General features: G+C 48.8%; 1 protein-coding gene across 1 annotated transcript; it reads left to right on the plus strand.

Annotated features, from left to right (window-relative positions):
- The first annotated feature begins 24,207 nt into the window (after positions 1–24,207).
- Positions 24,208–26,120, plus strand: LOC141259206 (speriolin-like). The gene is made up of 5 exons (XM_073674840.1): positions 24,208–24,406; positions 24,625–24,666; positions 25,053–25,097; positions 25,183–25,325; positions 25,764–26,120. The coding sequence occupies exons 1-5, from the start codon at positions 24,208–24,210 to the stop codon at positions 26,118–26,120; spliced, it is 786 nt and encodes a 261-aa protein (XP_073530941.1).
- Positions 26,121–27,222: the final 1,102 nt, after the last annotated feature.

Genomic DNA, 27,222 nt, shown 5'->3' on the forward strand with positions numbered 1-27,222 from the left:
AACAGAAGCGTCACTACTGGTCACGGAAAGTGAAGGAAGCGTCAGAGAACCTCCAGAGGCAGACAAGTGGAGGCAAGTGACCAAAAGAAACAAGAAGACCATGGAGACACCACCAACCACACAACTGAGAAACAGATTCCAAGGACTTGTGGAGGACGAAGATGGCACACCTAAGGATGAGGAACTACCAGCAAGCAAAAAAGAAAAGAGCACCCAGGAACACCCAGAAGCGACAAGAAAAAGGACAGCCAAGAAGAGAAGAAGAGTGGTGGTGGTGGGAGACTCACTACTGAGAGGAACAGAAGCAGCTATCTGCAGACCGGACATAACCGCAAGAGAAGTATGCTGCCTCCCAGGGGCGAAGATCAAGGATGTTACCGATAGGATACCGAAGCTCATCAGTTCCAAGGATGTCCACCCATTTCTTCTGATACATGTTGGCACCAATGACACGGCAAAGAAGGACCTACCGACAATCTGCGAGGACTTTGAAGCATTGGGGAAGAAAGTAAAAGAACTGGATGCGCAGGTAGTTTTTTCTTCTATCCTTCCAGTAGACGGGCATGGCGTCAGGAGATGGAACAGGATCCTTGATGTGAACAACTGGCTGAGACGATGGTGCAGACAACAAGGATTTGGATTCCTGGACCACGGTGTGAATTACCTCTATGACGGACTCCTTGCCAGAGACGGAGTACACCTCAACAAACCCGGGAAATACACATTCGCCAGGAGACTCGCAACACTCATCAGGAGGGCGTTAAACTAGAAGAAGAGGGGATGGGAAGAAAAACGCCGGACACGAACATGCAACCAGAGAACATACTAATGAAAGATATGAAGTGCGACAAAGAAGGTCCAAGACAAGATACATGGAAGGGAGGTAAGAAAATTTCTAATACAATCCACAGGGAGAAGATTGGAACAAAACAAAATCGTGTAAACTGCGTGCTAGCAAATGCCAGGAGCCTGACAAACAAGATGGATGAACTGGAAGCAGAAATATCTACAGGTAACTATGACATAGTGGGAATAACCGAGACATGGTTAGATGAAAGCTATGACTGGGCGGTTAACTTACAGGGTTACAGTCTGTTTAGAAGGGATCGAAGAAGTCGGAAAGGGGGTGGAGTCTGTCTATATGTAAAGACGTGTCTAAAGCCTACAATACGGGAGGATGTATGGGAGGGAAATGAGGAGGTCGAGTCCTTATGGGTGGAGATACATGGGGCAAAAAACAATAATAAAATTATCATAGGAGTCTGTTATAAACCACCAAATATAGCAGAAGCCACGGAAAGTCTATTTATGAGACAAATAGACGAAGTAGCAAAAAATTACGAGGTGATTATTATGGGGGACTTCAACTACCCCGATATGGACTGGGAAACCGAAAGCTGTAGATCTCAGAAAGGAAACAGGTTTCTGTCAATTATCAAAGACAATTATTTGTCACAACTTGTGCAGGAACCAACTAGAGGGACGGCCCTTTTAGACTTAATATTAACTAACAGGCCAGACAGAATAACTGAGGTGCAGGTCGGGGGGCACCTGGGAAATAGTGACCACAACATTATACAATTCCACATGTGCTTCAGTAGGGTGCCCAGCAAGGGAGTCACAAAAACACTGAACTTCAGGAGGGCAAAGTTTGATCAGCTAAGAGATGCCCTTCACCTTATAGACTGGGATAGTATCTTTAGTAATAGGAGCACGGATAGAAAATGGGAAATTTTCAAAACAGTCCTACATAGTCACTGTAGAAGGTACATACCTTATGGGAATAAAAGGGCTAGGAATAGGAGGAAGCCAATGTGGCTAAATAAGGAAGTCAAGAGGGCAATGAAAAACAAAAAAAGGGCTTTCGGTAAACTTAAACAAGAAGGCAGCAAGGATGCGCTAATATCTTATAGGGAAAAAAACAAAATCTGTAAGAAACAAATAAGAATAGCAAAAGAGGAGACCGAGAGACTAATTGCCAAGGAAAGTAAAACGAATCCCATACTGTTCTTTAACTATATAAACGGTAAAAGGATTAAAACTGATGGAGTTGGCCCATTGAAAAATAACCTGGGTAAAATCATAGAGGGCGATGAGGGTAAAGCAAACCTACTCAATAGCTTCTTCTCCACTGTTTTCACAAAAGAAAACAATTTATCGGAGGAAATGCAGAGTGATAAAGTAAACCCTCCGCTAAATATCACCCACCTAACCCAGGAGGAAGTTCAGAAACGCCTAAATAATATCAAAATAGACAAGTCACCAGGCCCAGATGACATACACCCCCGGGTACTAAAAGAATTAAGTAATGTGATAGACAGGCCGCTGTATCTTATATTCAAGCACTCTTTATGGACAGGGACTGTCCCACTAGACTGGCGCCAAGCAAATGTGGTACCAATATTCAAAAAGGGGTCTAAAAGTGACCCTGGGAACTATAGACCAGTCAGCTTAACGTCTGTTGTGGGTAAATTGTTTGAAGGATTTCTTAGAGATGCCATTGTAGAATATCTTAATGATAATAACTGTCTAACTCCATATCAACATGGATTCATGAGGGATCGCTCCTGCCAAACAAACCTGATCGCCTTCTACGAGGAGGTGAGCTCACAGCTGGACCGGGGAGAGTCAGTGGATGTTGTATACCTTGACTTCTCCAAAGCGTTTGATACCGTGCCACACAAAAGGTTGGTATATAAAATGAGAATGCTTGGTCTGGGGGATAATGTGTGCAAGTGGGTAAATAGCTGGCTGAGTGATAGAAAGCAGAGGGTGGTTATCAATGGAGTAAGCTCAAGGTGTGTCAGGATTACTAGCGGGGTGCCTCAAGGGTCTGTCTTGGGCCCTATATTGTTTAATATATTTATTAATGATCTAGTGGAAGGGTTGCATAGTAAAATAGCAATATTTGCAGATGATACTAAACTTTGTAAAGTAGTTAATACAGATGAGGATAGGGCACAGCTACAGGAGGATTTAGATAAATTGGGGAATTGGGCCAAAAAATGGCAAATGGGGTTCAATGCCGATAAATGTAAGGTCATGCACATGGGAAAGAAAAACAGCAGTCACCCATACATATTAAATGGGAAACCGTTGGGGAAATCTGACATGGAGAAGGACCTGGGCGTCTTGGTTAATAGCAAATTAAATTGGAGTGCCCAGTGTCAGGCAGCAGCTGCGAAGGCAAATAGAGACATGGCATGCATCAGAAGAGGAATAGGGGCATATGATGAGAACATTGTTCTTCCTCTGTATAAAGCGCTGGTAAGGCCGCACTTAGAATATTGTGCACAGTTCTGGGCTCCGGTGCTCAGGAAAGACATATTGGAGCTAGAGAGGGTACAAAGGAGGGCGACTAAGGTAATAAAGGGAATGGAGGGACTAGAATACCCAGAGAGGTTATCAAAATTAGGCCTATTTACGTTGGAAAAGAGAAGGCTTAGGGGAGACCTCATAAACATGTATAAATACATCAGGGGGCAGTACAGAGATCTCTCCCATGACCTGTTTATACCAAGGATGGTGACAAAGACGAGGGGGCACACTATGCGTCTGGAGGAAAGGAGGTTCCTGCACCAGCATAGAAGGGGATTCTTTACGGTCAGAGCCGTGAGACTCTGGAACTCTCTGGGAGAGGAAGTGGTGATGTCCAACTCACTTAATGAGTTCAAGAGAGGCCTGGACACCTTTCTTGAGAACAATAAAATTACATCTTATGCTTAGTTAATTAATCCAGGGATTTAATCTGACTGCCAGATTGGTGTCGGGAAGTGAATTTTTCCTCAATGATGTAAATTGGCCTATACCGCATGGTTTTTTGTTGCCTTCCCCTGGATCAACGCTGCGGAATAGCTGCAGTGCACAAGAAATAGGCTGAATTGGATGGACACTTGTCTTTTTCGGCCTTATAAACTATATAACCTTCAGAAGATCTGCGGTCTTTTTCCTGAGAGCGGGGTGCCATCGCCTCAATCTCCATCGGCTCTCCAATGTCAGTACAGACCCTCTCAAGACTCGGAGCTGACATGGCAGAGGATTTACTTTCATTAACCCTTGCACGCAGTCTCCTGTCCACCCGTATAGCTAATTGCATAGCCTCCTGCAAGTTTCCAGGTGTGGGATAAGCAATCAGCAAATCCTTAACCCTTTCACCTAGCCCCGCAAGAAACAAACTTTTCAAAGCTGAATCGTTCCACCCCACCTGGGCAGACCACCGACGGAAGTGAGAACAATATTTTTCCACATTACCTGATCCCTGCCTCAAATGTCTTAATTCAGTCTCAGCTGATGAGACACGATCAGGATCATCATACAACAAACCCAAAGCAGAAAAAAAACTATCCACTGATCTAAAGCATGGATCACTAGGTTGGAGAGAAAAGGCCCATCCCTGAGGTTCTTTGCGCAAAAGTGACATTATGAACCCTATGCGCTGTGATTCATCACCAGAGGATCTGGGTCTCAAACGAAAATACAATAAACAAGCATTTTTAAAGGAAAAAAATTCCAGTTGATCACCAAAGAATAAATCAGGCAAACGTACCTTAGGCTCCACAAAATGTGCTCCAGAACAGCTACTCACGTGTTGTTGGAGCTCAGCCACCTCCAGAGAGAGTCCCTGCAGGCGTTGAGCCAAATCCTGAACCGACACCATGATGGAAACTGGAAGTCTTTCCTTAGAGATATTTTTGGGCTGGACTTACTGTTATGATCTGCTACAGGCACTAAGGAAAGAAAGGAGATCTGTCCCTACAATAGAACTAAGCTAGATCCCTACGATGTAACGGGGAACCTGATCCTGCGATCAGACCCGCTAAAGTCCTCGGCTAGTCTGTACGAAGACCTATAGATGCAAGGGAAGAATCCCTACAAGAACTAGGGACTGGGATAAAGTTGGGCACCTCCTAGCAGAAATTGTAGCAGTAAAAGACAAACACACAACATAGAACATAAAGGTCCGAAGACCAAGCTAAACTGACTGAGATGAGGTAGCTAAGCACCAGGCTAACTTAAGAGTAGAAATTACAATGAAGTCCAGCATGGCCAGGAGGGCGGAGCAGGATTAAATAGGCAAACAAGGTCACGTGACCAGCAAGATAGAGAAAACCTAACAGGAGAGTTCTAACAAATACCACATTTCATAGTATTGATTACATTAAGGATAGTGCAGGGTAGGGTATCATGCACTAAGCACTTTATATGTACTCTACACATATCTTACTATTCATTAATTTATTTATTTATGAAATGATTTATTTATTGGGTATTGTAATATCTTAATGCATAGCACTCATTAGATGTCAACATTTGAGTGGCATTTCTGGAATGAATAATCATGCTTATGTGCCTATATCCCCTAGTCTGACTTTTTTTCTTCTGTGGTTCTCTTCCCTTTAAAGACATTTTATGTGATTTTATTTGATTCTGATAATAAATGCTATGTTTTATAATACCATAGTTCTTATGTCATATTTATAGGAGTTGACAGACAGCAATTAAGTCCAAATTCCTCCCTTCCAAACTCCCTGAAGCCAAGTCACTGAAAAACAAGTCACACATTTACTTCCGTTTGAACTTACGCTCCGGTCACACTCAGCTCATTCACACTCGCTAAGGAAGAAGATTTAAAGAGTTTTTTTTTCCCCTTTAGCAGCAATCCAACCTACAGCTCAATGCACTTCCAATATGGGGTATCGGTATGCTCAGGAGGAATTGCACAACAAATTGTATGGTGCAATTTCTCCTGTTACCCTTATGAAAATGCAAAATCGGAGGCTGAAAAAAACATTTTTGTTGCAAAAATGTGAAAATTTTATTTTTACGGCTCAATGTTCTAAACTTCTGTGAAGCACCTGGGGGTTCAAGGTGCTCACCACATATTTAGATAAGTCCCCTTAGGGGTCTAGTTTCCAAAATGGTGTCACTTGTGCGGGGTTTCCACTGTTTAGGCACATCAGGGGCTCTCCAAACGCAACATGGCATCCACTAATTATTCAAGCAAATTTTACAATCAAAAAGTCAAATAGCGCTCCTTCCCTTCCGAGCCCTGCCATGCGCCCAAACAGTGGTTTGCCCCCACATATGGGGTATTGGCGTGCTCAGGAGACATTGCTCAACAAATTTTGGGGTCCATTTTTTCCTGTTACCCTTGCAAAAATAAAAAAATTGGGGTCTAAATTAACATTTTTGTGAAAAAAAGTTAAATGTTATTTTTTTTTTATTCAACATTCCAAAAATTCCTGTGAAGCACCTGAAGGGTTAATAAACTTCTTGAATGTGGTTTTGAGCACCTTGAGGGTTGCAGTTTTTAGAATGGTGTCACTTTTGGGTATTTTCTGTCATAAAGGACCCTCAAAGTCACTTCAAATGTGATGTGGTCCCTAAAAGAATTGTTTTGTAAATTTTGCTGGAAAATTTAGAAATCGCTGGTCAACTTTTAACCCTTATAACTCCCTATCAAAAAAAAAATGTTGGTTCCAAAACTGTGCTGATGTAAAGTAGACCTGTGGGAAATGTTATTTATTAACTCTTTTGTGTGACATATTTCTCTGATTTAAGGGCATAAAAATTCAAATTTTGAAAATTGCTAAATTTTTGCCAAATTTCCATTTTTTTCACAAATAAACGCAAGCGTTATCGAATAAATTTTACCACTATCATGAAGTACAATATGTCATGAAAAAAACAGTCTCAGAATCAGGGGGATCCGTTGAAGCGTTCCAGAGTAATTACCTCATAAAGTGACAGTGGTCAGAATTGTAAAAATTGGTCCGGTCATTAACGTGCAAACCACCCTCAGGGGTAAAGGGGTTAAATTAGTCATGTGTAAAAACTGAACAATGCCCTTAGCAACTCAATGGCAGACCCCATAGTGTAAAAAGTAAATAGCGTCATACAAACTCAATGCACTGCCAGTGTCTTAGGTAAACTATTCCAGAACAATTCACCTCCCCCACTGTACATTTGAAATTCTGGTTAATATGGTTTTATATACACTGTGTGCCGAATTATTAGGCAAATGCGTATTTTGATCACATGATACTTTTTATACATGTTGTCCTACTCCAAGCTGCATAGGCTTGAGAGCCAACTCCCAATTAAGTAAATCTGGTGATGTGCATCTCTGTAATGAGGAGGGGTGTTGACTAATGACATCAACACCCTATATAAGGTGTGCTTAATTATTAGGCAACTTCCTTTCCTTTGGCAAAATGGGTCAGAAGAGAGATTTGAAGGGCTCTGAAAAGTCCAAAATTGTGAGATGTCTTGCAGAGGGATGCAGCAATCTTGAAATTTCCAAACTTTTGAAGCGTGATCACCAAACAATCAAGCGTTTCATGGCAAATAGCCAACAGGGTCGCAAGAAGCGTGTTGGCCAAAAAAGGCGCAAAATAACTGCCCATGAATTGAGGAAAATCAAGCGTGAAGCTGCCAAGATGCCATTTGCCACAAGTTTTACCATATTTCAGAGCTGCAACGTTACTGGAGTATCAAAAAGCACAAGGTGTGCGATACTCAGGGACATGGCCAAGGTAAGGAAGGCTTGAAAACGACCACCTTTGAACAAGAAACATAAGATACAACGTCAAGAATGGGCCAAGAAATATCTTAAGACTGATTTTTCAAAGGTTTTATGAAATGAGAGTGACTCTTGATGGGCCAAATGGATGGGCCAGAGGCTGGATCAGTAAAGGGCAGAGAGCTCCACTAAGACTCAGACGCCAGCAAGGTGGAGGTGGGGTACTGGTATGGGCTGGTATCATGAAAGATGAACTTGTGGGACCTTTTCGGGTTGAGGATGGAGTGAAGCTCAACTCCCAGACCTACTGCCAGTTTCTTCAAGCAGTGGTACAGGAAAAAGTCGGTATCGTCAAGAAAAACATGATTTTCATGCAGGACAATGCTCCATCACATGCATCCTGTAGTGCCGGCGTCCCTGCCCTCTGCTAGGCAGGGACGCTGTTCCCCTCACCGCTCTGCTCCGTGCCCGGCGTCCCTCTCCCGCTCTGCTGGCAGCGCGCGCTCCTTCCCGGCCACTGTGCTTAGGGCGCGCGCGCGTGCCCTCCCTCCCTCTTAAAGGGGCCGCGCGCGCCGTCCTAAGGAGTCCCCGGCCAATGGCCGGAGGACTTTACCATATATAAGGCACCTCCTCCAAAATGGAGGTGCCCGAGCAATGTTGTTGCACCGTTCTACTCTGCTTCAGCCCTCAGGTCCCGTTGCCAGTTACCTGCCAGATTCCTGCCAGCTTGCTGTCCTAATCCTGCCTGATTTCCTGTTACCTGCCTGCCTGCCTGAGGTCCGACGGTCTGCCTTACAACTCCGGTCAGTCTGTCTAAGGACCAACTTGCCCGCTCACCTGGGAGCGCACATCAGCTACCTGCCTGCTTGCCTGAGGTCCGACGGTCTGCCTTACAACTCCGGTCAGTCTGTCTATGGACCAGCTTGCCCGCTCACCTGGGAGCGCTTCTCCGCTACCTGCCTGCTTGCCTGCCCGGAGGCTCCGCTGTCACGTGCTGTGACCACCAGCTATTCCAGACTCTTGCCCGCTCACCTGGGAGCGCTTCTCCGCTACCTGCCTGCTTGCCTACCTGGAGGCTCCGCCGTCACGTGCTGTGACCACCTGCTATTCCAGAGACTCTCGCTTGCTCACCTGGGAGCACACATCCTCCATCTGCCTTGCTAGCCTACCTGGAGGTTCAGCCATCACAGGTCGTACCTACCCCTTACCTAGAGACTGCCCCGGTCACTTGCCGTGACCTCCAGCCCGTTCTTCCAGAGACTGCCCTGATCACTTGCCGTGACCTCCTGCCCGTACACCCAGAGACTGTCCCGGTCACCTGCTGTGACTGCCTGCCTGGTCGCCACCCGCTCCCTTACAAGGACCGCTCCCTTGTATAGTAGCCCAGAGGTTCCGCCTCCCAGACCCGTTACAGTTTGCTCGGGCCATGGAACCCGGTGGCACCCAAGCTCCCTCGCTCTCGGACCTGTGTCATGAACTGTCCCGTCAAAGGTCCCAACAGGAGTCCATCCTGGGTCACCTGCGGAATGTCAATACTCGCCTGGACACTCTGACTGTTCCACCAACAACCTCCGCCAGTGCCATGTCTCGCAATCCGGCAGCTCCGCTGTCCACTAACACCATGATATCCTACCCCGGACCTCGGCTTTCTGCACCTCCTCGCTTCGGAGGCGACTCAGCCCAGGCTCGGGGCTTCATAAATCAGTGCACCCTGCACTTTGAACTATTGTCCCACCAGTTTAACTCCGACTGAGCCAAAATTGCATTCATCATGTCCCATCTCACCGGGGAGGCCCTGGCCTGGCTAAATCCTCTATGGGAGAGAGGAGACCCCCTGGTGTCCAACTTGCCTGCTTTTCTCACGGCTTTCCGGAAAGTCTTCGACGAACCCGGACGGAAGACCCCATCCGCATCATCGTTGCTACGCCTCCATCAGGAAAGTCTCATCGTGGGCCAATATGCCATACGGTTCCGTACCCTTGCCTCGGAGCTGGCCTGGGATAACGACGCTCTGGTTTCCGTCTTCTGGGAGGGTCTGTCCGGCCGTATTAAAGATGAACTTGCCGGTCGGGACATTCCTACCACTCTCGATGACTTAATAACTCTTGCCACCCGGATTGACCTACGGTTCCAGGAGCGTGCCAGAGAGGTCACCCGTGAGAGGAGGTTACCACGTCTAGCTCCTACTTTTCAGAAACCCGTCACTCCTTCTGTCTCTAACCAGGTACACCCTCCTGAGCCTATGCAGGTCGACCAGACCAAGATGGTCAAGACCCGTCAGGACTTACGCCGTGCCGAGGGGACCTGCTTCTACTGTGGCAGTAAGGAGCACCGGATCCGTGCCTGCCCGGAGAGGTCGGGAAACGCCTGTGTCTAGGTTCGCTCAGAGAGGTCCACCTAGACAAGAATAAATCCTCTCCATCCCTGCTGTTGTCAGTTTCAATCGTCTACGGGGAGAACCGTTATTTCGAACTAGCCCAACTGGACTCTGGAGCAGCCGGGAATCTTATTTCACAGTCCCTGGTAGAGAAATACCGCATCCCCACCAAACCTCTGGCTGTACCCTTGTCTGTTGCTGCCGTGGATGGGGGGCTCTTACCACGCCCCATCCAACTCATCACCGAATCCATTACTCTGCAGGTGGGAATGCTGCATTCTGAAAGTATCTCCTTCCATGTTCTGCCTGGACTCTCTCACGCCCTCTTGCTAGGCCTACCTTGGCTCCAGAAACATGCACCCGTTCTTGACTGGCAGACCGAAGAAGTCCTTCGCTGGGGACAGGGCTGCCATAAGACCTGTCTGGTTCCCGTTCATCCCGTCCGTCCTTCTCCTACCCCAGCTAATCTACCTGGACTTCCGATTCCTTATTGGTCTTATGCTGATGTCTTTAATAAAAAGGAGGCAGAGACACTACCCCCTCATAGACCATACGACTGCCCTATCGACCTGTTACCTGGTACTTCTCCTCCCCGTGGGCGTATTTATCCATTATCCGCTGCTGAGACCCGGTCGATGTCCGAATATATTGAGGAGAATCTGGCCAGGGGATTCATCCGGAAATCTACCTCCCCAGCGGGAGCAGGCTTCTTTTTCGTCAAAAAGAAGGACGGCTCTCTCCGTCCCTGTATAGACTATAGAGGCCTTAACCAGATCACGGTGAAGAATAAGTACCCCCTTCCGCTCATTCCGGAGTTATTTGATCGTCTGAGGGGGGCTAGAATCTTCACCAAACTGGACCTCCGTGGGGCGTACAACCTGGTTCGTATCCGTCAGGGGGATGAATGGAAGACGGCATTCAACACCCGGGACGGCCACTATGAATATCTGGTAATGCCCTTTGGCCTCTGTAACGCTCCTGCCGTCTTTCAAGAGTTGGTCAATGACATCTTCCGGGACCTTCTCTACTCCTGCGTAGTGGTGTACCTGGACGACATCTTGGTCTTCTCTCCGGATCTCCAGACTCACCGGAGGGATGTTCGTCAGGTCCTGCTCAGGCTCAGGCAGAACCATCTCTACGCTAAATATGAGAAGTGCCTCTTTGAGCAGACCTCGCTTCCGTTTCTGGGCTACATTATCTCTCAGACCGGCCTACAAATGGATCCTGAGAAACTGTCTGCCATCGAGAAATGGCCCCGACCAGAGGGGTTGAAGGCTATTCAACGGTTCCTGGGCTTCGCCAACTATTACCGCCTCTTCATCCCGCACTTCTCTTCCTGGACTGCCCCAATTTCCGCGCTCACCCGTAAGGGTACTAATCCCAAAGAGTGGCCGCCCGAAGCAGAGGAGGCCTTTCTTTCCCTAAAACAGGCCTTCTCTTCCGCCCCGGTGCTGCATCGCCCGGACGGCAACAAGCAGTTCTTCCTGGAAGTTGACGCCTCCTCCTCTGGAGCCGGAGCGGTACTTACTCAAAAATCATCTTCCGGGAGAATGGTAACTTGTGGCTTCTTCTCCAAACTCTTCTCCTCTTCTGAGCGCAACTATTCCATAGGAGACCGAGAGTTATTGGCCATCAAGCTGGCGTTGGAGGAGTGGCGTTACCTACTCGAGGGGGCTCTTCATCCGGTAATAATTTACACTGACCACAAGAACTTGGCTTACCTCCAGCATGCCCAGAGACTTAACCCGCGCCAAGCCCGGTGGTCCTTGTTTTTTGCTCGCTTTGATTTTGTTCTTCATTTTCGCCCGGCTGACAAAAACGTCAAAGCAGACGCCTTGTCCCGATCCTTTCTGGTGTCCGATCTCGAGGAAGAACCTAAACATATCATCGATCCCGCCAGAGTAATGCAGGTGGCTCCCGTGAGTCTAAATCGTCTCCCTCCCGGTAAGACGTTTGTTTCAGTACCTGATCGGGAGAAGATCCTACACTGGGGCCATTCGTCTAAACTAGCTGGCCACGCCGGTCAGAAAAAGACCCTCCAGCTTATTGCCCGGCACTATTGGTGGCCTACCCTGCACAAGGACATAATAGACTTTGTTTCTGCCTGTGTGTCCTGCGCCCGCAACAAAGTCCCGAGACATCTGCCAGCCGGACGCCTCCTTCCGCTTCCTGTACCTGCTGCCCCCTGGCAGCATATAGCAATGGACTTTATAACTGATCTCCCCGTCTCTGCCCTTTTGTACGGTCATTTGGGTGGTCGCTGACCGCTTTTCCAAGATGGCTCACTTTATTCCCCTGCCAGGCCTTCCGTCTGCACCCGAGCTGGCTAAAGACTTTATCCGCCACATCTTCCGTCTTCATGGCCTGCCCCTCCACATCGTGTCGGATCGTGGGGTACAGTTCACCTCACGTTTCTGGAGAGCCACTTGTAAACTACTAGACGTCACCCTGGACTTCTCTTCCGCTTACCACCCACAGTCCAATGGTCAAGTGGAGCGGATCAATCAGAACCTGACCAGTTACCTCCGGCACTTCGTTAATGCCCACCATTCTGACTGGGTGGATCTCCTACCATGGGCCGAGTTCTCTTATAATAATCACGAGAGCGAATCCTCCTCCAAATCCCCGTTTTTTGTAGTCTTTGGTCAGCATCCTCGGATTCCTTTTCCTGTCTCCACCTCTGTGGACAACCCGGCTGCGGAATCTCTCGTTAGCAAATTTTCCGCCATATGGGAGAGTACCCGGTCCGCACTCCTTCTGTCATCCGAGCGTATGAAAAGACACGCTGACAAAAAACGCCTGGATCCTCCACAATTTCGTCCAGGAGATAAAGTCTGGCTCTCATCTAAATATGTTCGACTCAAGATACCTTCTTGCAAGTTAGGGCCTCGGTTCATCGGTCCTCTGGAGGTCATCAGTCAGATCAACCCGGTGGCCTATAAATTGAAACTCCCGGCCAACTTACGGATCCCTAACTCCTTCCATGTATCTCTCCTCAAACCCGTGGTGCTTAACTCTTTTTCCAAGTCTACAGGTACGCCTCCTGCTCCGGTTTCTGCTGAGGACGAGTTTGAGGTAGAGAACATTCTTGCCACCAAAAGGGTAAGAGGAAAGACCTTTTTTCTGGTAGATTGGAAGGGGTTTGGTCCTGAGGAGAGAACGTGGGAGCCCCGGGAGAACATCCATGCCCCTCTCATCCTAGCTAAATTTCTATCTGGCCTAAAAAAGGGGGGGCCTAAAGGGGGGGGTACTGTAGTGCCGGCGTCCCTGCCCTCTGCTAGGCAGGGACGCTGTTCCCCTCACCGCTCTGCTCCGTGCCCGGCGTCCCTCTCCCGCTCTGCTGGCAGCGCGCGCTCCTTCCCGGCCACTGTGCTTAGGGCGCGCGCGCGCGCCCTCCCTCCCTCTTAAAGGGGCCGCGCGCGCCGTCCTAAGGAGTCCCCGGCCAATGGCCGGAGGACTTTACCATATATAAGGCACCTCCTCCAAAATGGAGGTGCCCGAGCAATGTTGTTGCACCGTTCTACTCTGCTTCAGCCCTCAGGTCCCGTTGCCAGTTACCTGCCAGATTCCTGCCAGCTTGCTGTCCTAATCCTGCCTGATTTCCTGTTACCTGCCTGCCTGCCTGAGGTCCGACGGTCTGCCTTACAACTCCGGTCAGTCTGTCTAAGGACCAACTTGCCCGCTCACCTGGGAGCGCACATCAGCTACCTGCCTGCTTGCCTGAGGTCCGACGGTCTGCCTTACAACTCCGGTCAGTCTGTCTATGGACCAGCTTGCCCGCTCACCTGGGAGCGCTTCTCCGCTACCTGCCTGCTTGCCTGCCCGGAGGCTCCGCTGTCACGTGCTGTGACCACCAGCTATTCCAGACTCTTGCCCGCTCACCTGGGAGCGCTTCTCCGCTACCTGCCTGCTTGCCTACCTGGAGGCTCCGCCGTCACGTGCTGTGACCACCTGCTATTCCAGAGACTCTCGCTTGCTCACCTGGGAGCACACATCCTCCATCTGCCTTGCTAGCCTACCTGGAGGTTCAGCCATCACAGGTCGTACCTACCCCTTACCTAGAGACTGCCCCGGTCACTTGCCGTGACCTCCAGCCCGTTCTTCCAGAGACTGCCCCGGTCACTTGCCGTGACCTCCAGCCCGTTCTTCCAGAGACTGCCCTGATCACTTGCCGTGACCTCCTGCCCGTACACCCAGAGACTGTCCCGGTCACCTGCTGTGACTGCCTGCCTGGTCGCCACCGCTCCCTTACAAGGACCGCTCCCTTGTATAGTAGCCCAGAGGTTCCGCCTCCCAGACCCGTTACACATCCAACTACTCCACAGCATGGCTGGCCAGTAAAGGTCTAAAAGAAGAAAAAATAATGACATGGCCCCCTTGTTCACCTGATCTGAACCCCATAGAGAACCTGTAGTCCATCATAAAATGTGAGATCTACAGGGATGGAAAACAGTACACCTCTCGGAACAATGTCTGGGAGGCTGTGGTGGCTGCTGCACACAATGTTGATGGAAAACAGATCAAGCAACTGACAGAATCTATGGATGGAAGGCTGTTGAGTGTCATCATAAAGAAAGGTGGCTATATTGATCACTAATTTTTTTGGTTTTGGTTTTTGCATGTCAGAAATGTTTATTTCTAAATTTTGTGCACTGATATTGGTTTACCTGGTGAAAATAAACAAGTGAGATGGGATTATATTTGTTTTTTATTAAGTTGCCTAATATTTCGGCACAGTAATAGTTACCTGCACAAACAGATATCCTCCTAAGATAGCCAAATCTAAAAAAAAACCACTCCAACTTCCAAAAATATTAAGCTTGGATATTTATGAGTCTTTTGGGTTGATTGAGAACATAGTTGTTCATCAATAAAATAATCCTCTAAAATACAACTTGCCTAATAATTCTGCACACAGTGTATGTCTTGCATTGGTGACCTGTGTTCATGCTTCTGTGGTGGAAGCAAAGCTGAACTTTGGCTATGTGTTCACACATCATGTTTTTTTCAGTGTTTTTTGTACCTAAACCAGAATGAGTTGTTTTTTTTTTCACTGAATTTTTGTACATACATAACAGAGACAAAAGGACAGTGAGAAAAACGCTGAAAAAAACGCAGCAAAAAAAAGCAAGAAAGCAAGAAAACGGCAACAAAAATCCTGAACAACCTGACAGGAAGAGATCAGGTTTTGCTGCAGAAAATGAACGCTGAAAAAACCATGATGTGTTAACATAGCCATACTCACCTTCAGTGCTGTTCCAGCGGTGTCAGCACTGGCTCTCCTGGGGCTTGTGTAACATTGTTATGTTGCGCAATCCCTGTGGCTAATCAGTGCTGACTTCACTCTCCCCTCCTGCCAACATAATTGACATCTGGAGGAAGTGAGACCACAGTCGCAGTCTCACTTTCTCCGGAAGTCTGATTTCTCTGAAGGAGGGGAAAGTGAAGCCACCGTTGATTGGCTGCAGGGATCGTACATATAGCCGATATTATTTTACTGGGGGAAATGTGGGGATTGAGAACTCCTTTAAAGGGACTCTGTCATTACAGAATGTTCACACAGCCGTTTGGTGCATCGAGGCCTGGCCAAACAGTTCATCGCACCTTCCCACCTGCTTGTTTTCCATCTATCGCCTCCCCTCTCTGGCTCTATGAAACCAGAACTGTCAATTAACAAAAAGGGGGGAGGTATTGAAAATAGAAGGAAAATGTTCAGGTGAGAAGGTGTGCTTAAATGTTTGGCCACACCATGATGTACCAAACGCATGTACTTCATTTGAACTGTTATTCTATGGTGATAAGAGTCCCTTTAAAAGGATAAAAGCAACCAAAAACCTAAAAGGCTGTTTCAACAAATTCATTAAGCCTGATTCATCAAGTTGTTCACAGCGGACTTGAGAGGGCATGCTGGAGTCAGAGGTGTACGCCGGTACATGAATCAGGAGTGCCAGACGAGTGGTGTGTGCCTCACCACGAATCCTACTCAGCATCAGGCTCTGATGCTTCATCAGATTAATTTCTGTCCTTTTGGGTGAGTCTTTCCCAGGAACTCAGGAGCTCCACTACAAATGGGGTTTTTCCCTCCTGGCTTTGCATGTGAAACTTCTTGCAGAGGTCTACGGGAGATGTCATCATACAGGGTTTCCATGTGCTGGACGATACCCTCTATTGATTTTATGTAAAAAAAAAAATCAATGCATTGAGGAACTCGCCCTCCAGTAATCTCAGGGTCAGATAAGCCTAGTGTCTAGGAGGAATCTGGTACAATTGAACTGCAGCTAATAACCCCCTTAACCCACTCGGGAAGTGGTACATTTTGTTCATTAGGCTTTGGAACATGGACTTGGCCTTCCGTCAGTGTCGTGTACCGCCAATGGCGGCAGACCACGCGACTGCTATGGGGCCCGTGAGCCGGGGGGGGCCCATAGCAGTCCAGGGGTGGACATACCGCCGCCGGTTCAGCTGCGCCGGGTCCCCACCATGCAGCTGCACCAAGGGGCCCGCAAGGTGCAGCTGCTCCCTGCACGCGGCGGTCAGGGAGCAATCCCTGCAGCTCCGCTGCTGTCAGGAGGAGAATAGCAGCGGAGCTGGAGGGTTCATCCTCTGCTTCCTCCATGACCCAGGTGCGCGCAGCTTGATGACGTCATCATGCAGCGCGCGCCTGGGTCAGGAAGAAAGCTGCCGGAAACCAGGAGGATGCTGCTGCAGGGGAGCGAGCTGAGGTAAGTTGTTGTTTTTTTTTGGTTTTTTTTTTACTGAAATTCTGGGGAGGGGAGGTGGGGGGAGAGCAATGGTGGGATGGTGGGGCTGGGGAGAGGAATGATGGGGCTGGGAAGAGCAATAATGGGGCTGATGGGACTGGGGAGAGAAATATTGGGGCTGGGGAGAGGGCTGATGGGGCTGGGGAGAGGAATAATGGGGTTGATGGGGCTGGGGAGAGCAATAATGGGGCTGGGGAGAGGACTGATGGGGCTTGGGATAGGAATAATGGGACTAATGGGGCTGGGAAGAGCAATAATGGGGCTGGGGAGAGGAATGATGGGGTTGATGGGGCTGGGGAGAGGAATAATGGTATGGTGGGGCTAGGGGGAGCAATGATGGGGCTGGGGAGAGAAATGATGGGGCTGGGGAGAGCAATAATGGGATGGTGGGGCTGGGGAGAGCAATAATGGGATGGTGGGGCTGGGGTGAGCAATAATGGGGCTGATGGGGCTGGGGAGAGGAATAATGGAATTGATGGGGCTGGAAAGAGGAATGATGGGGCTGGGGAGAGCAATAATGGGGCTGATGGGGCTGGGGAGAGGAATGATGGGGCTGGGAAGTGCAATAATGGGGCTGATGGTGCTGGGAAGAGCAATAATGGGTCTGATGGGGCTGGGGAGAGGAATGATGGGGCTGGGAAGAGCAATAATGGGTCTGATAGGGCTGGGGAGAGCAATGATGGGGATAGTGGGGAAGGGGAGAGCAATGACGTGTTGCTGGGAGAGAGCAATGATGGGGGTGCTGGGAGCGAGCAATGATGGCGGTGCTGGGACAAAGCAATGGTGGGGGGCTGGGAGAGAGCAATTATGTGGGGCTGGGAGAGAGCAATGATGGAGGTGCTGGGACAGAGTAATGATGGGGTGTTGAGAGGAAATGATGGGGGTGCTAGGAGAACGCAATGATGGGGGTGCTGGGAGAGAGCAATGATGGGAGGGCTGGGAGAGAGCATTGATGGAGGTGCTGGGACAGAGCAATGATGGGGGTGCTGGGACAGAGCAATGATGGGGGCTGGGAGAGAGTAATGATGGGGGTGGTGGGACAGAGCAATGATGCGGGTGCTGAGAGAGCAATGATGGGGGTGCTGGGAGAGAGCAATGATGGGGGTGCTGGAAGAGAGCAACGATGAGGGTGCTGGTACAGAGCAATGACGGGGGTGCTGGGACAAAGCAATGATGCGGGTGCTGAGAGAGAGCAACGATAAGGGTGCTGGGACAGAGCAATGACGGGGGTGCTGGGACAGAGCAATGACGGTGGTGCTGGGAGAAAGTAATGATGGGGGTGCTGAGAGAGAGCAATGATGGAGGTGGTGGGAGAGAGCAATGACGGGGGTGCTGGGAGAGAGCAATGACGAGGGTGCTGGGAGAGAGCAATGATGGGGGTGCTGGGAGAGAGCAATTATGGGGGTTTCACTTTGCTTGTACTGTGAAGCCTTGTATGTTTTCCGTGTGCACATAGCCTTACAGTTAATTGGGGTGAGTCACAGAGACTGAATAATTTATATTATTGGCCGGTGCAGATTATAGTTAATGGGGGGCACAGTGCTGCTTATCACTTTATATTTTGATTACTAAGTGGCTAATAGTATATTAATGGGGGGGGTTACATATCTATATTCGAGGACACAGAGCGGGGGAGACACATGTATGCATACAATATATGACCTTGTTATTTTCTAGGCTGGAGATCATCGTGACAAGACGAGTCGTGGCTGGGAGATGTCGACATGAAGGTCTGACCAGATGGAGAAGAAGCAGCAGAAACCGACTCTGATCAGATGAAACGTCAGCGGTAAGTGCCTGGATGTAAATATTATTCTGTATCTGCACTGTGTGACTTGAAGTGATAATGTTATCTGTAAAATCCCTTAGGCTGCATTCTCACATTTGTGTGAAATGTCCGTGTGCTGCCAGATCTTTTTATCGGATGGTCCACGGACTCGTACAGTTTTATAGATCCATTCACACATCCATGAAAATCACGGATCTGAGAATGAGATCTAAGAGGGTCAGAGAATGTCCTGTTCTGATCCGATTTTGAGGATTAGAATAGGACATGCTCAATGCGTCGGTAAAACCGGGCAGCACACCGACACTGCACACAGATGCAGGAATGTAGCCTTATTATGTATAGCACAGTCCCTTAGTATATAGTGTACTCACTTATTATGTATAGCGCCATCCTTAGTTATATAGTTTCCTCTTTTATTATGTATAGCGCCGTCCCTTATTTTGTACCATCCTCTCTAGCGGCTCACAGTTGGGGGATCATACTGTGTTGGGGTCAGCATTCTTTACCCTGGGAGTTGAGGTGGGGTACAGTAGGGTCATTATACTGTGCATGTGGAGGAATTCACCATGGGGGTTTCATACTGTGTTTGGGGGGCCCTTTTATTGGCATCACACTTTATGGGGCAATGAAAGAGAGATCTAGGACGTCAGCAGGAGGAAAATTACTATGTAAAGGATGGAAAGTTGTGAGATCTGATCTTTGGTGACCCCGACAATTATTTACATTTTTTTTTGGGGGGGGGGCCCAATTAGAGCTTCTGCTATGGGGCCCCATGATTCCTATGTACGCCCCTGCACACAGTATATACCCCCACAGTAAATATATACACATACACACACACATAGTAAATCTCTCTACCCCCCTCCTTGTAATCTTCGGTGTCTTCAGCTCCAGTGTGAAGCACTTACCACCACCGATTCTCTTCGCGCTGGGTGCCGGTGAGTGACGTCAGTAGCGTGATAACATGACCTGGTCACGCTGCTGGCATCGCTCTGACCCGTACTGGTCAGAGCTTCAATTGTACTTGGTCTGAGAGATGCAATTGCAATCATTGAGCGCCGGCGCACTGCAGCTTCTCTGACCTGGGTGTCAGCTTGACACCCTGGTCAGAGAACGGCCAAATCCTGGTTCGGGGGGCGGCAGAACCCAGCCGCTGGGTGAGACACCTCGGACCGCCACATTAGGCGGCCCGACTGCAACCCCCTGCTGGCTTGCTGCTCTCGTGAGTATTTTGTTGATTTTTATTTTTTAATCTGACATACGGTTCCAGAGATATCGGCCTTTTTATTTGGTGTGTTCATTATGTGACACCCCAGGGGTCTGGTTGCCACAGTGATAGAGATATTACGTCTGAGAGCAGGTGGGAGGTCCTTTGGTCAGGGATCCTGTGCATGCCACACCTCCTGCCCAGTCTTGGGAGGGGAAGGACTTCCCCTATATAAACCTGGGGCTGAGGCAGGGTAGGGAGTTCTGAGAGGAGAAGACAGGGAGCAGAGCTGCTCTATGGGCTCTGCTCCACAGGCAGGCCCTGTCCAGGGGCCTGAGCCTGGAGTCAAGGAGAGTAGAGACAAGAAACAGCAGAAGCAATACTACTACGAGTCAGGGGCTGGCAGCTGCAGAGCTCGCCCTGACTGAGAAGCTTTCTTACCGGACCCGGCGTCCGAGGCTGTGGGGACTAACTCTTACCCAGCAGCAGAAGCCGACCGGCAGGGGATCTCAGGTCCTCAGGCCCAGAAACCCGAAGGCACGGTCACACGCGTGGGACCAGCACCGCCATCGTGGAGCGGAAGCCATTAGAAGGCCCCGAGTCACCGGCCATACGGGTGAGCACCACACGGTACACTCAGGGACGTGGGCTACTTATATCCGCTTCTAGCAAGGTAGCCAGAAGAGTACAGTCAGTTTGGGAGGCCTACAACTCCGCCTGGCCAGGGGAGATCCCATCTGCTCAAGGACTGACCAGGCCCCGTTCACTAGCAAGTACTCCGGGAGGGTCTATCGTTGTTACCAGTAAAGACCCTGAATTACACCGCACCGTCTCTGAGTGGTTCCTGCTACCCCCATCATCCACATCTGCTGCCCTGAGGCCATACCCCTCCCGTTGGGGGTTATACCATCTACGCTGCACCATCCATCCACCGGCCTCAGCGGACTGTCCTGCAGCGGCAGCTCCATAGCTGCATTAAACGGGTGGCGTAGTCGTCCTACATCTACCGCTGTTACATCGCCGCTCAGTTTGACTCCCTGGGCACGGACCGGGTCACCGCCACGAGACTACAACCCTCAAGAGATCCGGCTCCGGGTAAGCTCCCGCGTGCGCAACGCAGCGCGACACAGGCCCAGGGGCGCGTCAACTTTGGCGTAGTCGGCAGGATTTCGTGCCCGCAACCACCGGGTACTGCGTGCCTGAAAAAGAGACTTTTCAAACTTACCTGTGGTGAAGATTCCCGCCATCCGGCGCCATCTTCAGCCTTCTTCCCGCCATCGGTGAAGTTTCCCGCCATCCGGCGCCATCTTCTGCCTTCTTCCCGCCATCCGTGGAGTTTTCCCGCCATTGGACACCATCTTGAGGACGCCGCGCGGGAAGAAGAGGGGCGTGGACTCCGAAAGCGCGCGAGAACTGAAGCCCCGCCTCACGTCCGGACGTTGCGTAAGGTCCTGGAAGGAGCCCAGCAGACGCCGACGTCACAGGAGCGCGACGCCAGGTCCTCTACCCCGACGATTGACTGCGGAGCCGCGGCCTACGGAAGAGGATCTCCGGAAGGTAGGCCACGGTCCACTAGGGGGGAGGAGGACACCAGGAACGGACAGCAAGATGGCGGACCGGCAGCAGACTAAGCTGCCCAGCATCGGCAGTGCCCCAGTCGTCGCCGGCCCCGACCAGCGCCGGGAGAAGACGCGTGACGCAGGAGCGGTCGCGGGAGCAGGTAAGAGGAGTCTCCCTGTCCCGGACGCTGCCAGCGTCAGCCTGCTCCCGGGCCCCCTGGTGGAGCCGCCGATTCCGGGCGCTGCAGACACCGACCTGCTCCAGCCCCCGCAACAAGCCCTGCGGCCAAGCCCTCCAGCCCTGGGCACTACCACCACCAGCCCGCGCCCAGGCCCAAAGTTGCACCCTCTGACCCCGGGCGTCATCAACGGCGACCCTCTCCACGCCTGGTCGCAAGGCCTGAACTCCCCAGGTGCAAAAGGACTGTACGCCCTCCACGTTAACCAAGGAGGAGCTGCAGTACTACCAATACGAGGAAAGCCAAGAGGACCCGGACGGGTCTGAAGCCTACACACAAGAAGGAGCAGGAGGATGCCGTTACTGAAGTACGGTAAAGTGGAACTGTACATAGTTACCCGTAGGGGTACTTGTGTTGCTAATTAAAATATGGTCCCCGTTGGGACAAGTGTGAACTGTTCCCGTGTGTCCCCTATCCTTAACCAGGCTGAGGACTGTGAGCAGCCATCCCATCTCCCCACAGGCTGAGGACTGTGAGCAGCCAATCCTTATCCCCACTGGCCGAGGACTGAGAGCGGCCATATCTTGTAAATATTATGTGTTTCCAGTTATTTATAGGAGTCCTTGGTGGATTTACCGGGAATCCTTTGTACAGTTAGTGGAGCGTAACCCAGGATGGACTAAAAGACTGTTAAGGACTCGGGGTAGGACAGACCCCTACCTGGTTACGTCTCCCTGTTTTGGTGAAATGGACACCTTGCTTTCTTCAAAGACTGCACCCGGTTACGGACACGCCGTGACCAGCTTTATGCGTTTCCTTATTGTAATGTTATTGTTTATACTTTGTTATGTTACAAAAATATGTTTAGTCCCGCAGTACTAAATTTCACTAGGGGGGAATGTGACACCCCAGGGGTCTGGTTGCCACAGTGATAGAGATATTACGTCTGAGAGCAGGTGGGAGGTCCTTTGGTCAGGGATCCTGTGCATGCCACACCTCCTGCCCAGTCTTGGGAGGGGAAGGACTTCCCCTATATAAACCTGGGGCTGAGGCAGGGTAGGGAGTTCTGAGAGGAGAAGACAGGGAGCAGAGCTGCTCTATGGGCTCTGCTCCACAGGCAGGCCCTGTCCAGGGGCCTGAGCCTGGAGTCAAGGAGAGTAGAGACAAGAAACAGCAGAAGCAATACTACTACGAGTCAGGGGCTGGCAGCTGCAGAGCTCGCCCTGACTGAGAAGCTTTCTTACCGGACCCGGCGTCCGAGGCTGTGGGGACTAACTCTTACTCAGCAGCAGAAGCCGACCGGCAGGGGATCTCAGGTCCTCAGGCCCAGAAACCCGAAGGCATGGTCACACGCGTGGGACCAGCACCGCCATCGTGGAGCGGAAGCCATTAGAAGGCCCCGAGTCACCGGCCATACGGGTGAGCACCACACGGTACACTCAGGGACGTGGGCTACTTATATCCGCTTCTAGCAAGGTAGCCAGAAGAGTACAGTCAGTTTGGGAGGCCTACAACTCCGCCTGGCCAGGGGAGATCCCATCTGCTCAAGGACTGACCAGGCCCCGTTCACTAGCAAGTACTCCGGGAGGGTCTATCGTTGTTACCAGTAAAGACCCTGAATTACACCGCACCGTCTCTGAGTGGTTCCTGCTACCCCCATCATCCACATCTGCTGCCCTGAGGCCATACCCCTCCCGTTGGGGGTTATACCATCTACGCTGCACCATCCATCCACCGGCCTCAGCGGACTGTCCTGCAGCGGCAGCTCCATAGCTGCATTCAACGGGTGGCGTAGTCGTCCTACATCTACCGCTGTTACATCGCCGCTCAGTTTGACTCCCTGGGCACGGACCGGGTCACCGCCACGAGACTACAACCCTCAAGAGATCCGGCTCCGGGTAAGCTCCCGCGTGCGCAACGCAGCGCGACACAGGCCCAGGGGCGCGTCAATTATGCTAATTTTTATAGTCTTAATCAAGGGGGTATTGCTCATAGGAATCCCTGGAATTACGGTTAGAAACACCCTTTTGGTGAAAATCAAAAAATAAAGCATACCAGTGCACACTGAATAAAAAGTTCCTTTTCTTTAAAACCATATGGCAGATGTAAAAAAAAAAGAAAAAAAAACATTAGAAGTTACAAAACAAAATATATAATTGCATTGGATTCTAAACTTTCTACAATTAATACTGTTAAGATGTTATTCCTGTGGTCACACATAATGCAAGTCATAGACTTAGGCTATGTGCCCACGTTGCATTTATGAAGCAGAAAATTTCTGCTGCATAAATGCAAGTCCTCTCCCGGAAAAACGCATGCGGAATTCCGCACGCGTTTATCGCGCATTTTTCGCGCGTTTATCACGCGTTTTCCACATGCGGAATTGCCTTGCGTTTTTTATGCATTGGACAAAGGCAATTCCGCTTGCGGAAACGCAAAATTAAATGACATGCTGCGGATTTTTGAACGCGGCATAAACGCTGCGGAAAAATCCGCAGCATGTGCATAGAACTTGCGGAATCCCATTGGGGACCATGGGGTGCGGATATACATGCGTTTTTCAAGCGTTTACGCTGCGGAAATTCCGCAGCATATACGCTTGAAAAATGCTACGTGGGCACACAGCCTTAGTGTTCCAATGTTGTGAATTCCTATTGGCTGCAATGAACGATGAGCTCATAACCAGGTTCCAATGACATGGCTGATGACATCACAGAACTTAAAATATTAGCTTCCCGAGTGTTCCATCACATACATTAGCCTGGTGAAGAAAATCTGTGAAGACGTCTTCAGGAGCTTCTGCATATTACAACATGGACAATACTAGTATAAGTTCTTGTGATGAAGAAGCCTTCAACACCGAGAGCAGGCGTCTATTATCAGAGAATGCTCAACTGCGACAACTGATGGGGTTAATGCAGGAAAACGTGGAGCTGCGCTGTACTTTAAAAGAACATGAGAGAAAAGCTCAAATCCTGACACCGCCAGGAAAACATAAGAAAGACCACAAGGGTAAGATTGGGATAACACAAAGCGGATTTCCCTCAAATCAAAAATTGCAATGGGCGGATGTTTGAAGTTTCCTAAAGTGATTGGTGGAATCTTGGTCAATAATGTCTAGCATGGTTTAGATTAGTGGACACTTTTACCTTTTATTCATTCTCATCAGTAAATGTGAATTTCTAAGGTTATCTTGTATTAGTCATAGGAAGCCATTTTTTGTATTCTAGGCATGAAAGACAAGAAAAAAACAGACGTGTTGCAACATCGATGTGAGTAATATATAAATTGTTTTCTTGATACCTGATATTTTGTATATTACTCTATAGTTAAGATACAATTTTTGAAAATTGCATCTGGCCAGGATCATTATTACAATTACCCTACATTGTTTAGGTAGAACCTGACTTTTTTAGGTAGATCTTATAATTCAGGGTTTATCATGAAGTAACTGTAACGGGGTTTCTATCTACAATGTAACATACATGATTTGGGGGTCTAATTTTGTGGCAGGTAAACCTGTCGGGCACCCTCAGGCTTCAAGCCCTGAGTATGACTTTTACCTGTTTATCTTATCCCGGGTGTATGGTTACAATCATGGGGATTTTATCATTTATGTTTATTACAGACAACTAATTTTATTATTTATATCTTCTAGACCCCAAAGAAGAAGAACAAGTGGTCAATTCACTCCCACTTCCAGGTGACAAATCCTATACCATTAGTCTCAATATAAGCCAATGTAGGGATTTGATATAAGCCTAATTATTATTATTGAACTTTTACAGACCCTGAAAAAGTTAAGACATGTCAGCGTATTGTTGGCGAGATCGCCTTTCAGCTGGACCGCTGTATACTCTGTGCCATCTTCCTAGAACAGCAACGACTGTACGGATACAGAGTAGCTGATATAAAAGAGAAGATTTTACAGGTGAGAAACCTAAAATTATTATTAAAATAGATATTTAAAGTCCAAGTCCACAAGGGAGCACATTTTACAAGTTATAGAATTATTCTACAAAAAGATAATTTTGCAATGAAATCCCATGATTTGATTGTATTGGTCCAGAGTCAGAGCCTGTCCAATAATTTAGAGATGTATTAATTTTGCAACTCACAGAGCTGAAATCTCCCATCATTCCTTTCTTATTCAGTTTCTGTACAGATCTTGTGATGGATTGCATTTTTGGAAGTGTAGTCTTTCCATCAAGCACTTTACAATAAATTGATGAAGAAAAACAAGCTATCCCTTTGCATTATAAACATTTATCTAGACACAAATGTCTGTCAGCATGCTGGCCAACAGTTTCCAAAGACTAGCCATATTGTGATTACCCCAGTAAATTAAATGTCCATTTTATGATTACAGGTGACCACGAATCCATTAACCGGAAAAGTAGAGGAGAACTTAAGATCCGAGCTGTTCCAGCGCTACCACCACACCATGGATCAGCTGAAGATGATGGGCTATAATCCTGCAGTGCACCCTCACTTTGCAGAGCACTTGATCAACACCTATGGGATCACGAAGGATAGAAATGCAATACCTGAAGATTTATCCTGCTGTAAAGACCCACAATACCTAAACAAGATGATAGCAGAATGCATGCCATGTGACGAAGTGAAGGACATCACAATAATCCTCCAGTGTCTGGTATATTTCACGAGACAGGATGGAAAATCTCTTTTCAGATGGAGCAGCCATTCATCACCAAATCACAAATAATAAATGCTCCCATCTGAGAATAAAAAAGTGTCTGATGTAAATTAATAAAATGATCACAAATGGATCCTGTTTAATAAAGACAATTATAGAAAATTACCCTCAAGGTTTGTGCCCCACTAGCACATGGAAATCTTACTTAGATTGCTGCCATATTGTGCTTAAAAGGAACCTGTCAGCTGATACTTGCTGCCCAAACCGCAGCATGCATCAGCCAGTGGCTGTACTATCCCAGCCAGTCTCTGCCCACATGCGCATATAAAAGAGATTACCGGAGGCGCTCCCGTGGATAATGATAGAGACTCCACTGTAAGTTTAGTGGAAATGTCCCAATAGGTTCGCAGGTGACTGCTCAAAAGCGCATAGGTTCAAGATATAAAAATTTATTTGGAATTAAAAACCTCTCAAGAGATGAGTGATTGACATATAATAGCATATAATGGCACCACGTTTCTGCTCTCAAGGAGCCTTCATGTGCACCTGATGAAGGCTCCTTGAGAGCAGAAACGCGTAGTGCCATTATATGCTATTATATGTCAATCACTCATCTCTTGAGAGGTTTTTAATTCCAAATAAATTTTTATATCTTGAACCTATGCGCTTTTGAGCAGTCACTTGCGAGCCTATTAGAACGTTTCAACTAAACTTACAGTGGAGTCTCTATCATTATCCACGGGAGCGCCTCCGGTAATCTCTTTCACAAACCCACGTGGAGGCAACCTGTCGGGCCAGGACAAGGTGTGCAAACACGGCTTTCGGATGAGTGGCAGACCATTGGTGGAGACCCTGTAAAACATTTTATTAAATCTCTACTAGAGTTGTGCCTGGATCTGCACAACCCACAAAGGTGAGCCTCTCCCGTTACCTTATCAAACTTCTATATGTGATGTTATTTACTGCGCTCAGATAGCGCTCCTTTCTTCTCCCAGTTTTTTTTATCTTTCTTACTGCCCAGATTTTCTCCACATGCGCATATAAGCAGACACTAGTCACTGTCATCGGACAGGAAGAAGCCGCAGGGGACTCGACTGTACGACTTGTCAATAGAGCGGCTCGGTCCCCAGCGGCTATTAAAAGTATGTTTTTCTCTGAAATGCTGCAGCAT

The sequence above is a fragment of the Phyllobates terribilis genome, unplaced genomic scaffold (assembly GCF_046119375.1).
Source record: "Phyllobates terribilis strain yellow unplaced genomic scaffold, ASM4611937v1 Scaffold_1__5_contigs__length_1240528914, whole genome shotgun sequence".
NCBI classification, from domain to species: Eukaryota; Metazoa; Chordata; class Amphibia; order Anura; family Dendrobatidae; genus Phyllobates; species Phyllobates terribilis.

Excerpts from the sequence above, each read along its gene's own strand:
- LOC141259206 (XM_073674840.1), top strand. The coding sequence starts at position 24,208 with ATGGACAATACTAGTATAAGTTCTTGTGATGAAGAAGCCTTCAACACC. Across the intron at positions 24,667-25,052 it reads AGACGTGTTGCAACATCGAT|ACCCCAAAGAAGAAGAACAA; the intron begins GTGAGTAATATA and ends TATATCTTCTAG. Across the intron at positions 25,326-25,763 it reads TAAAAGAGAAGATTTTACAG|GTGACCACGAATCCATTAAC; the intron begins GTGAGAAACCTA and ends TTATGATTACAG.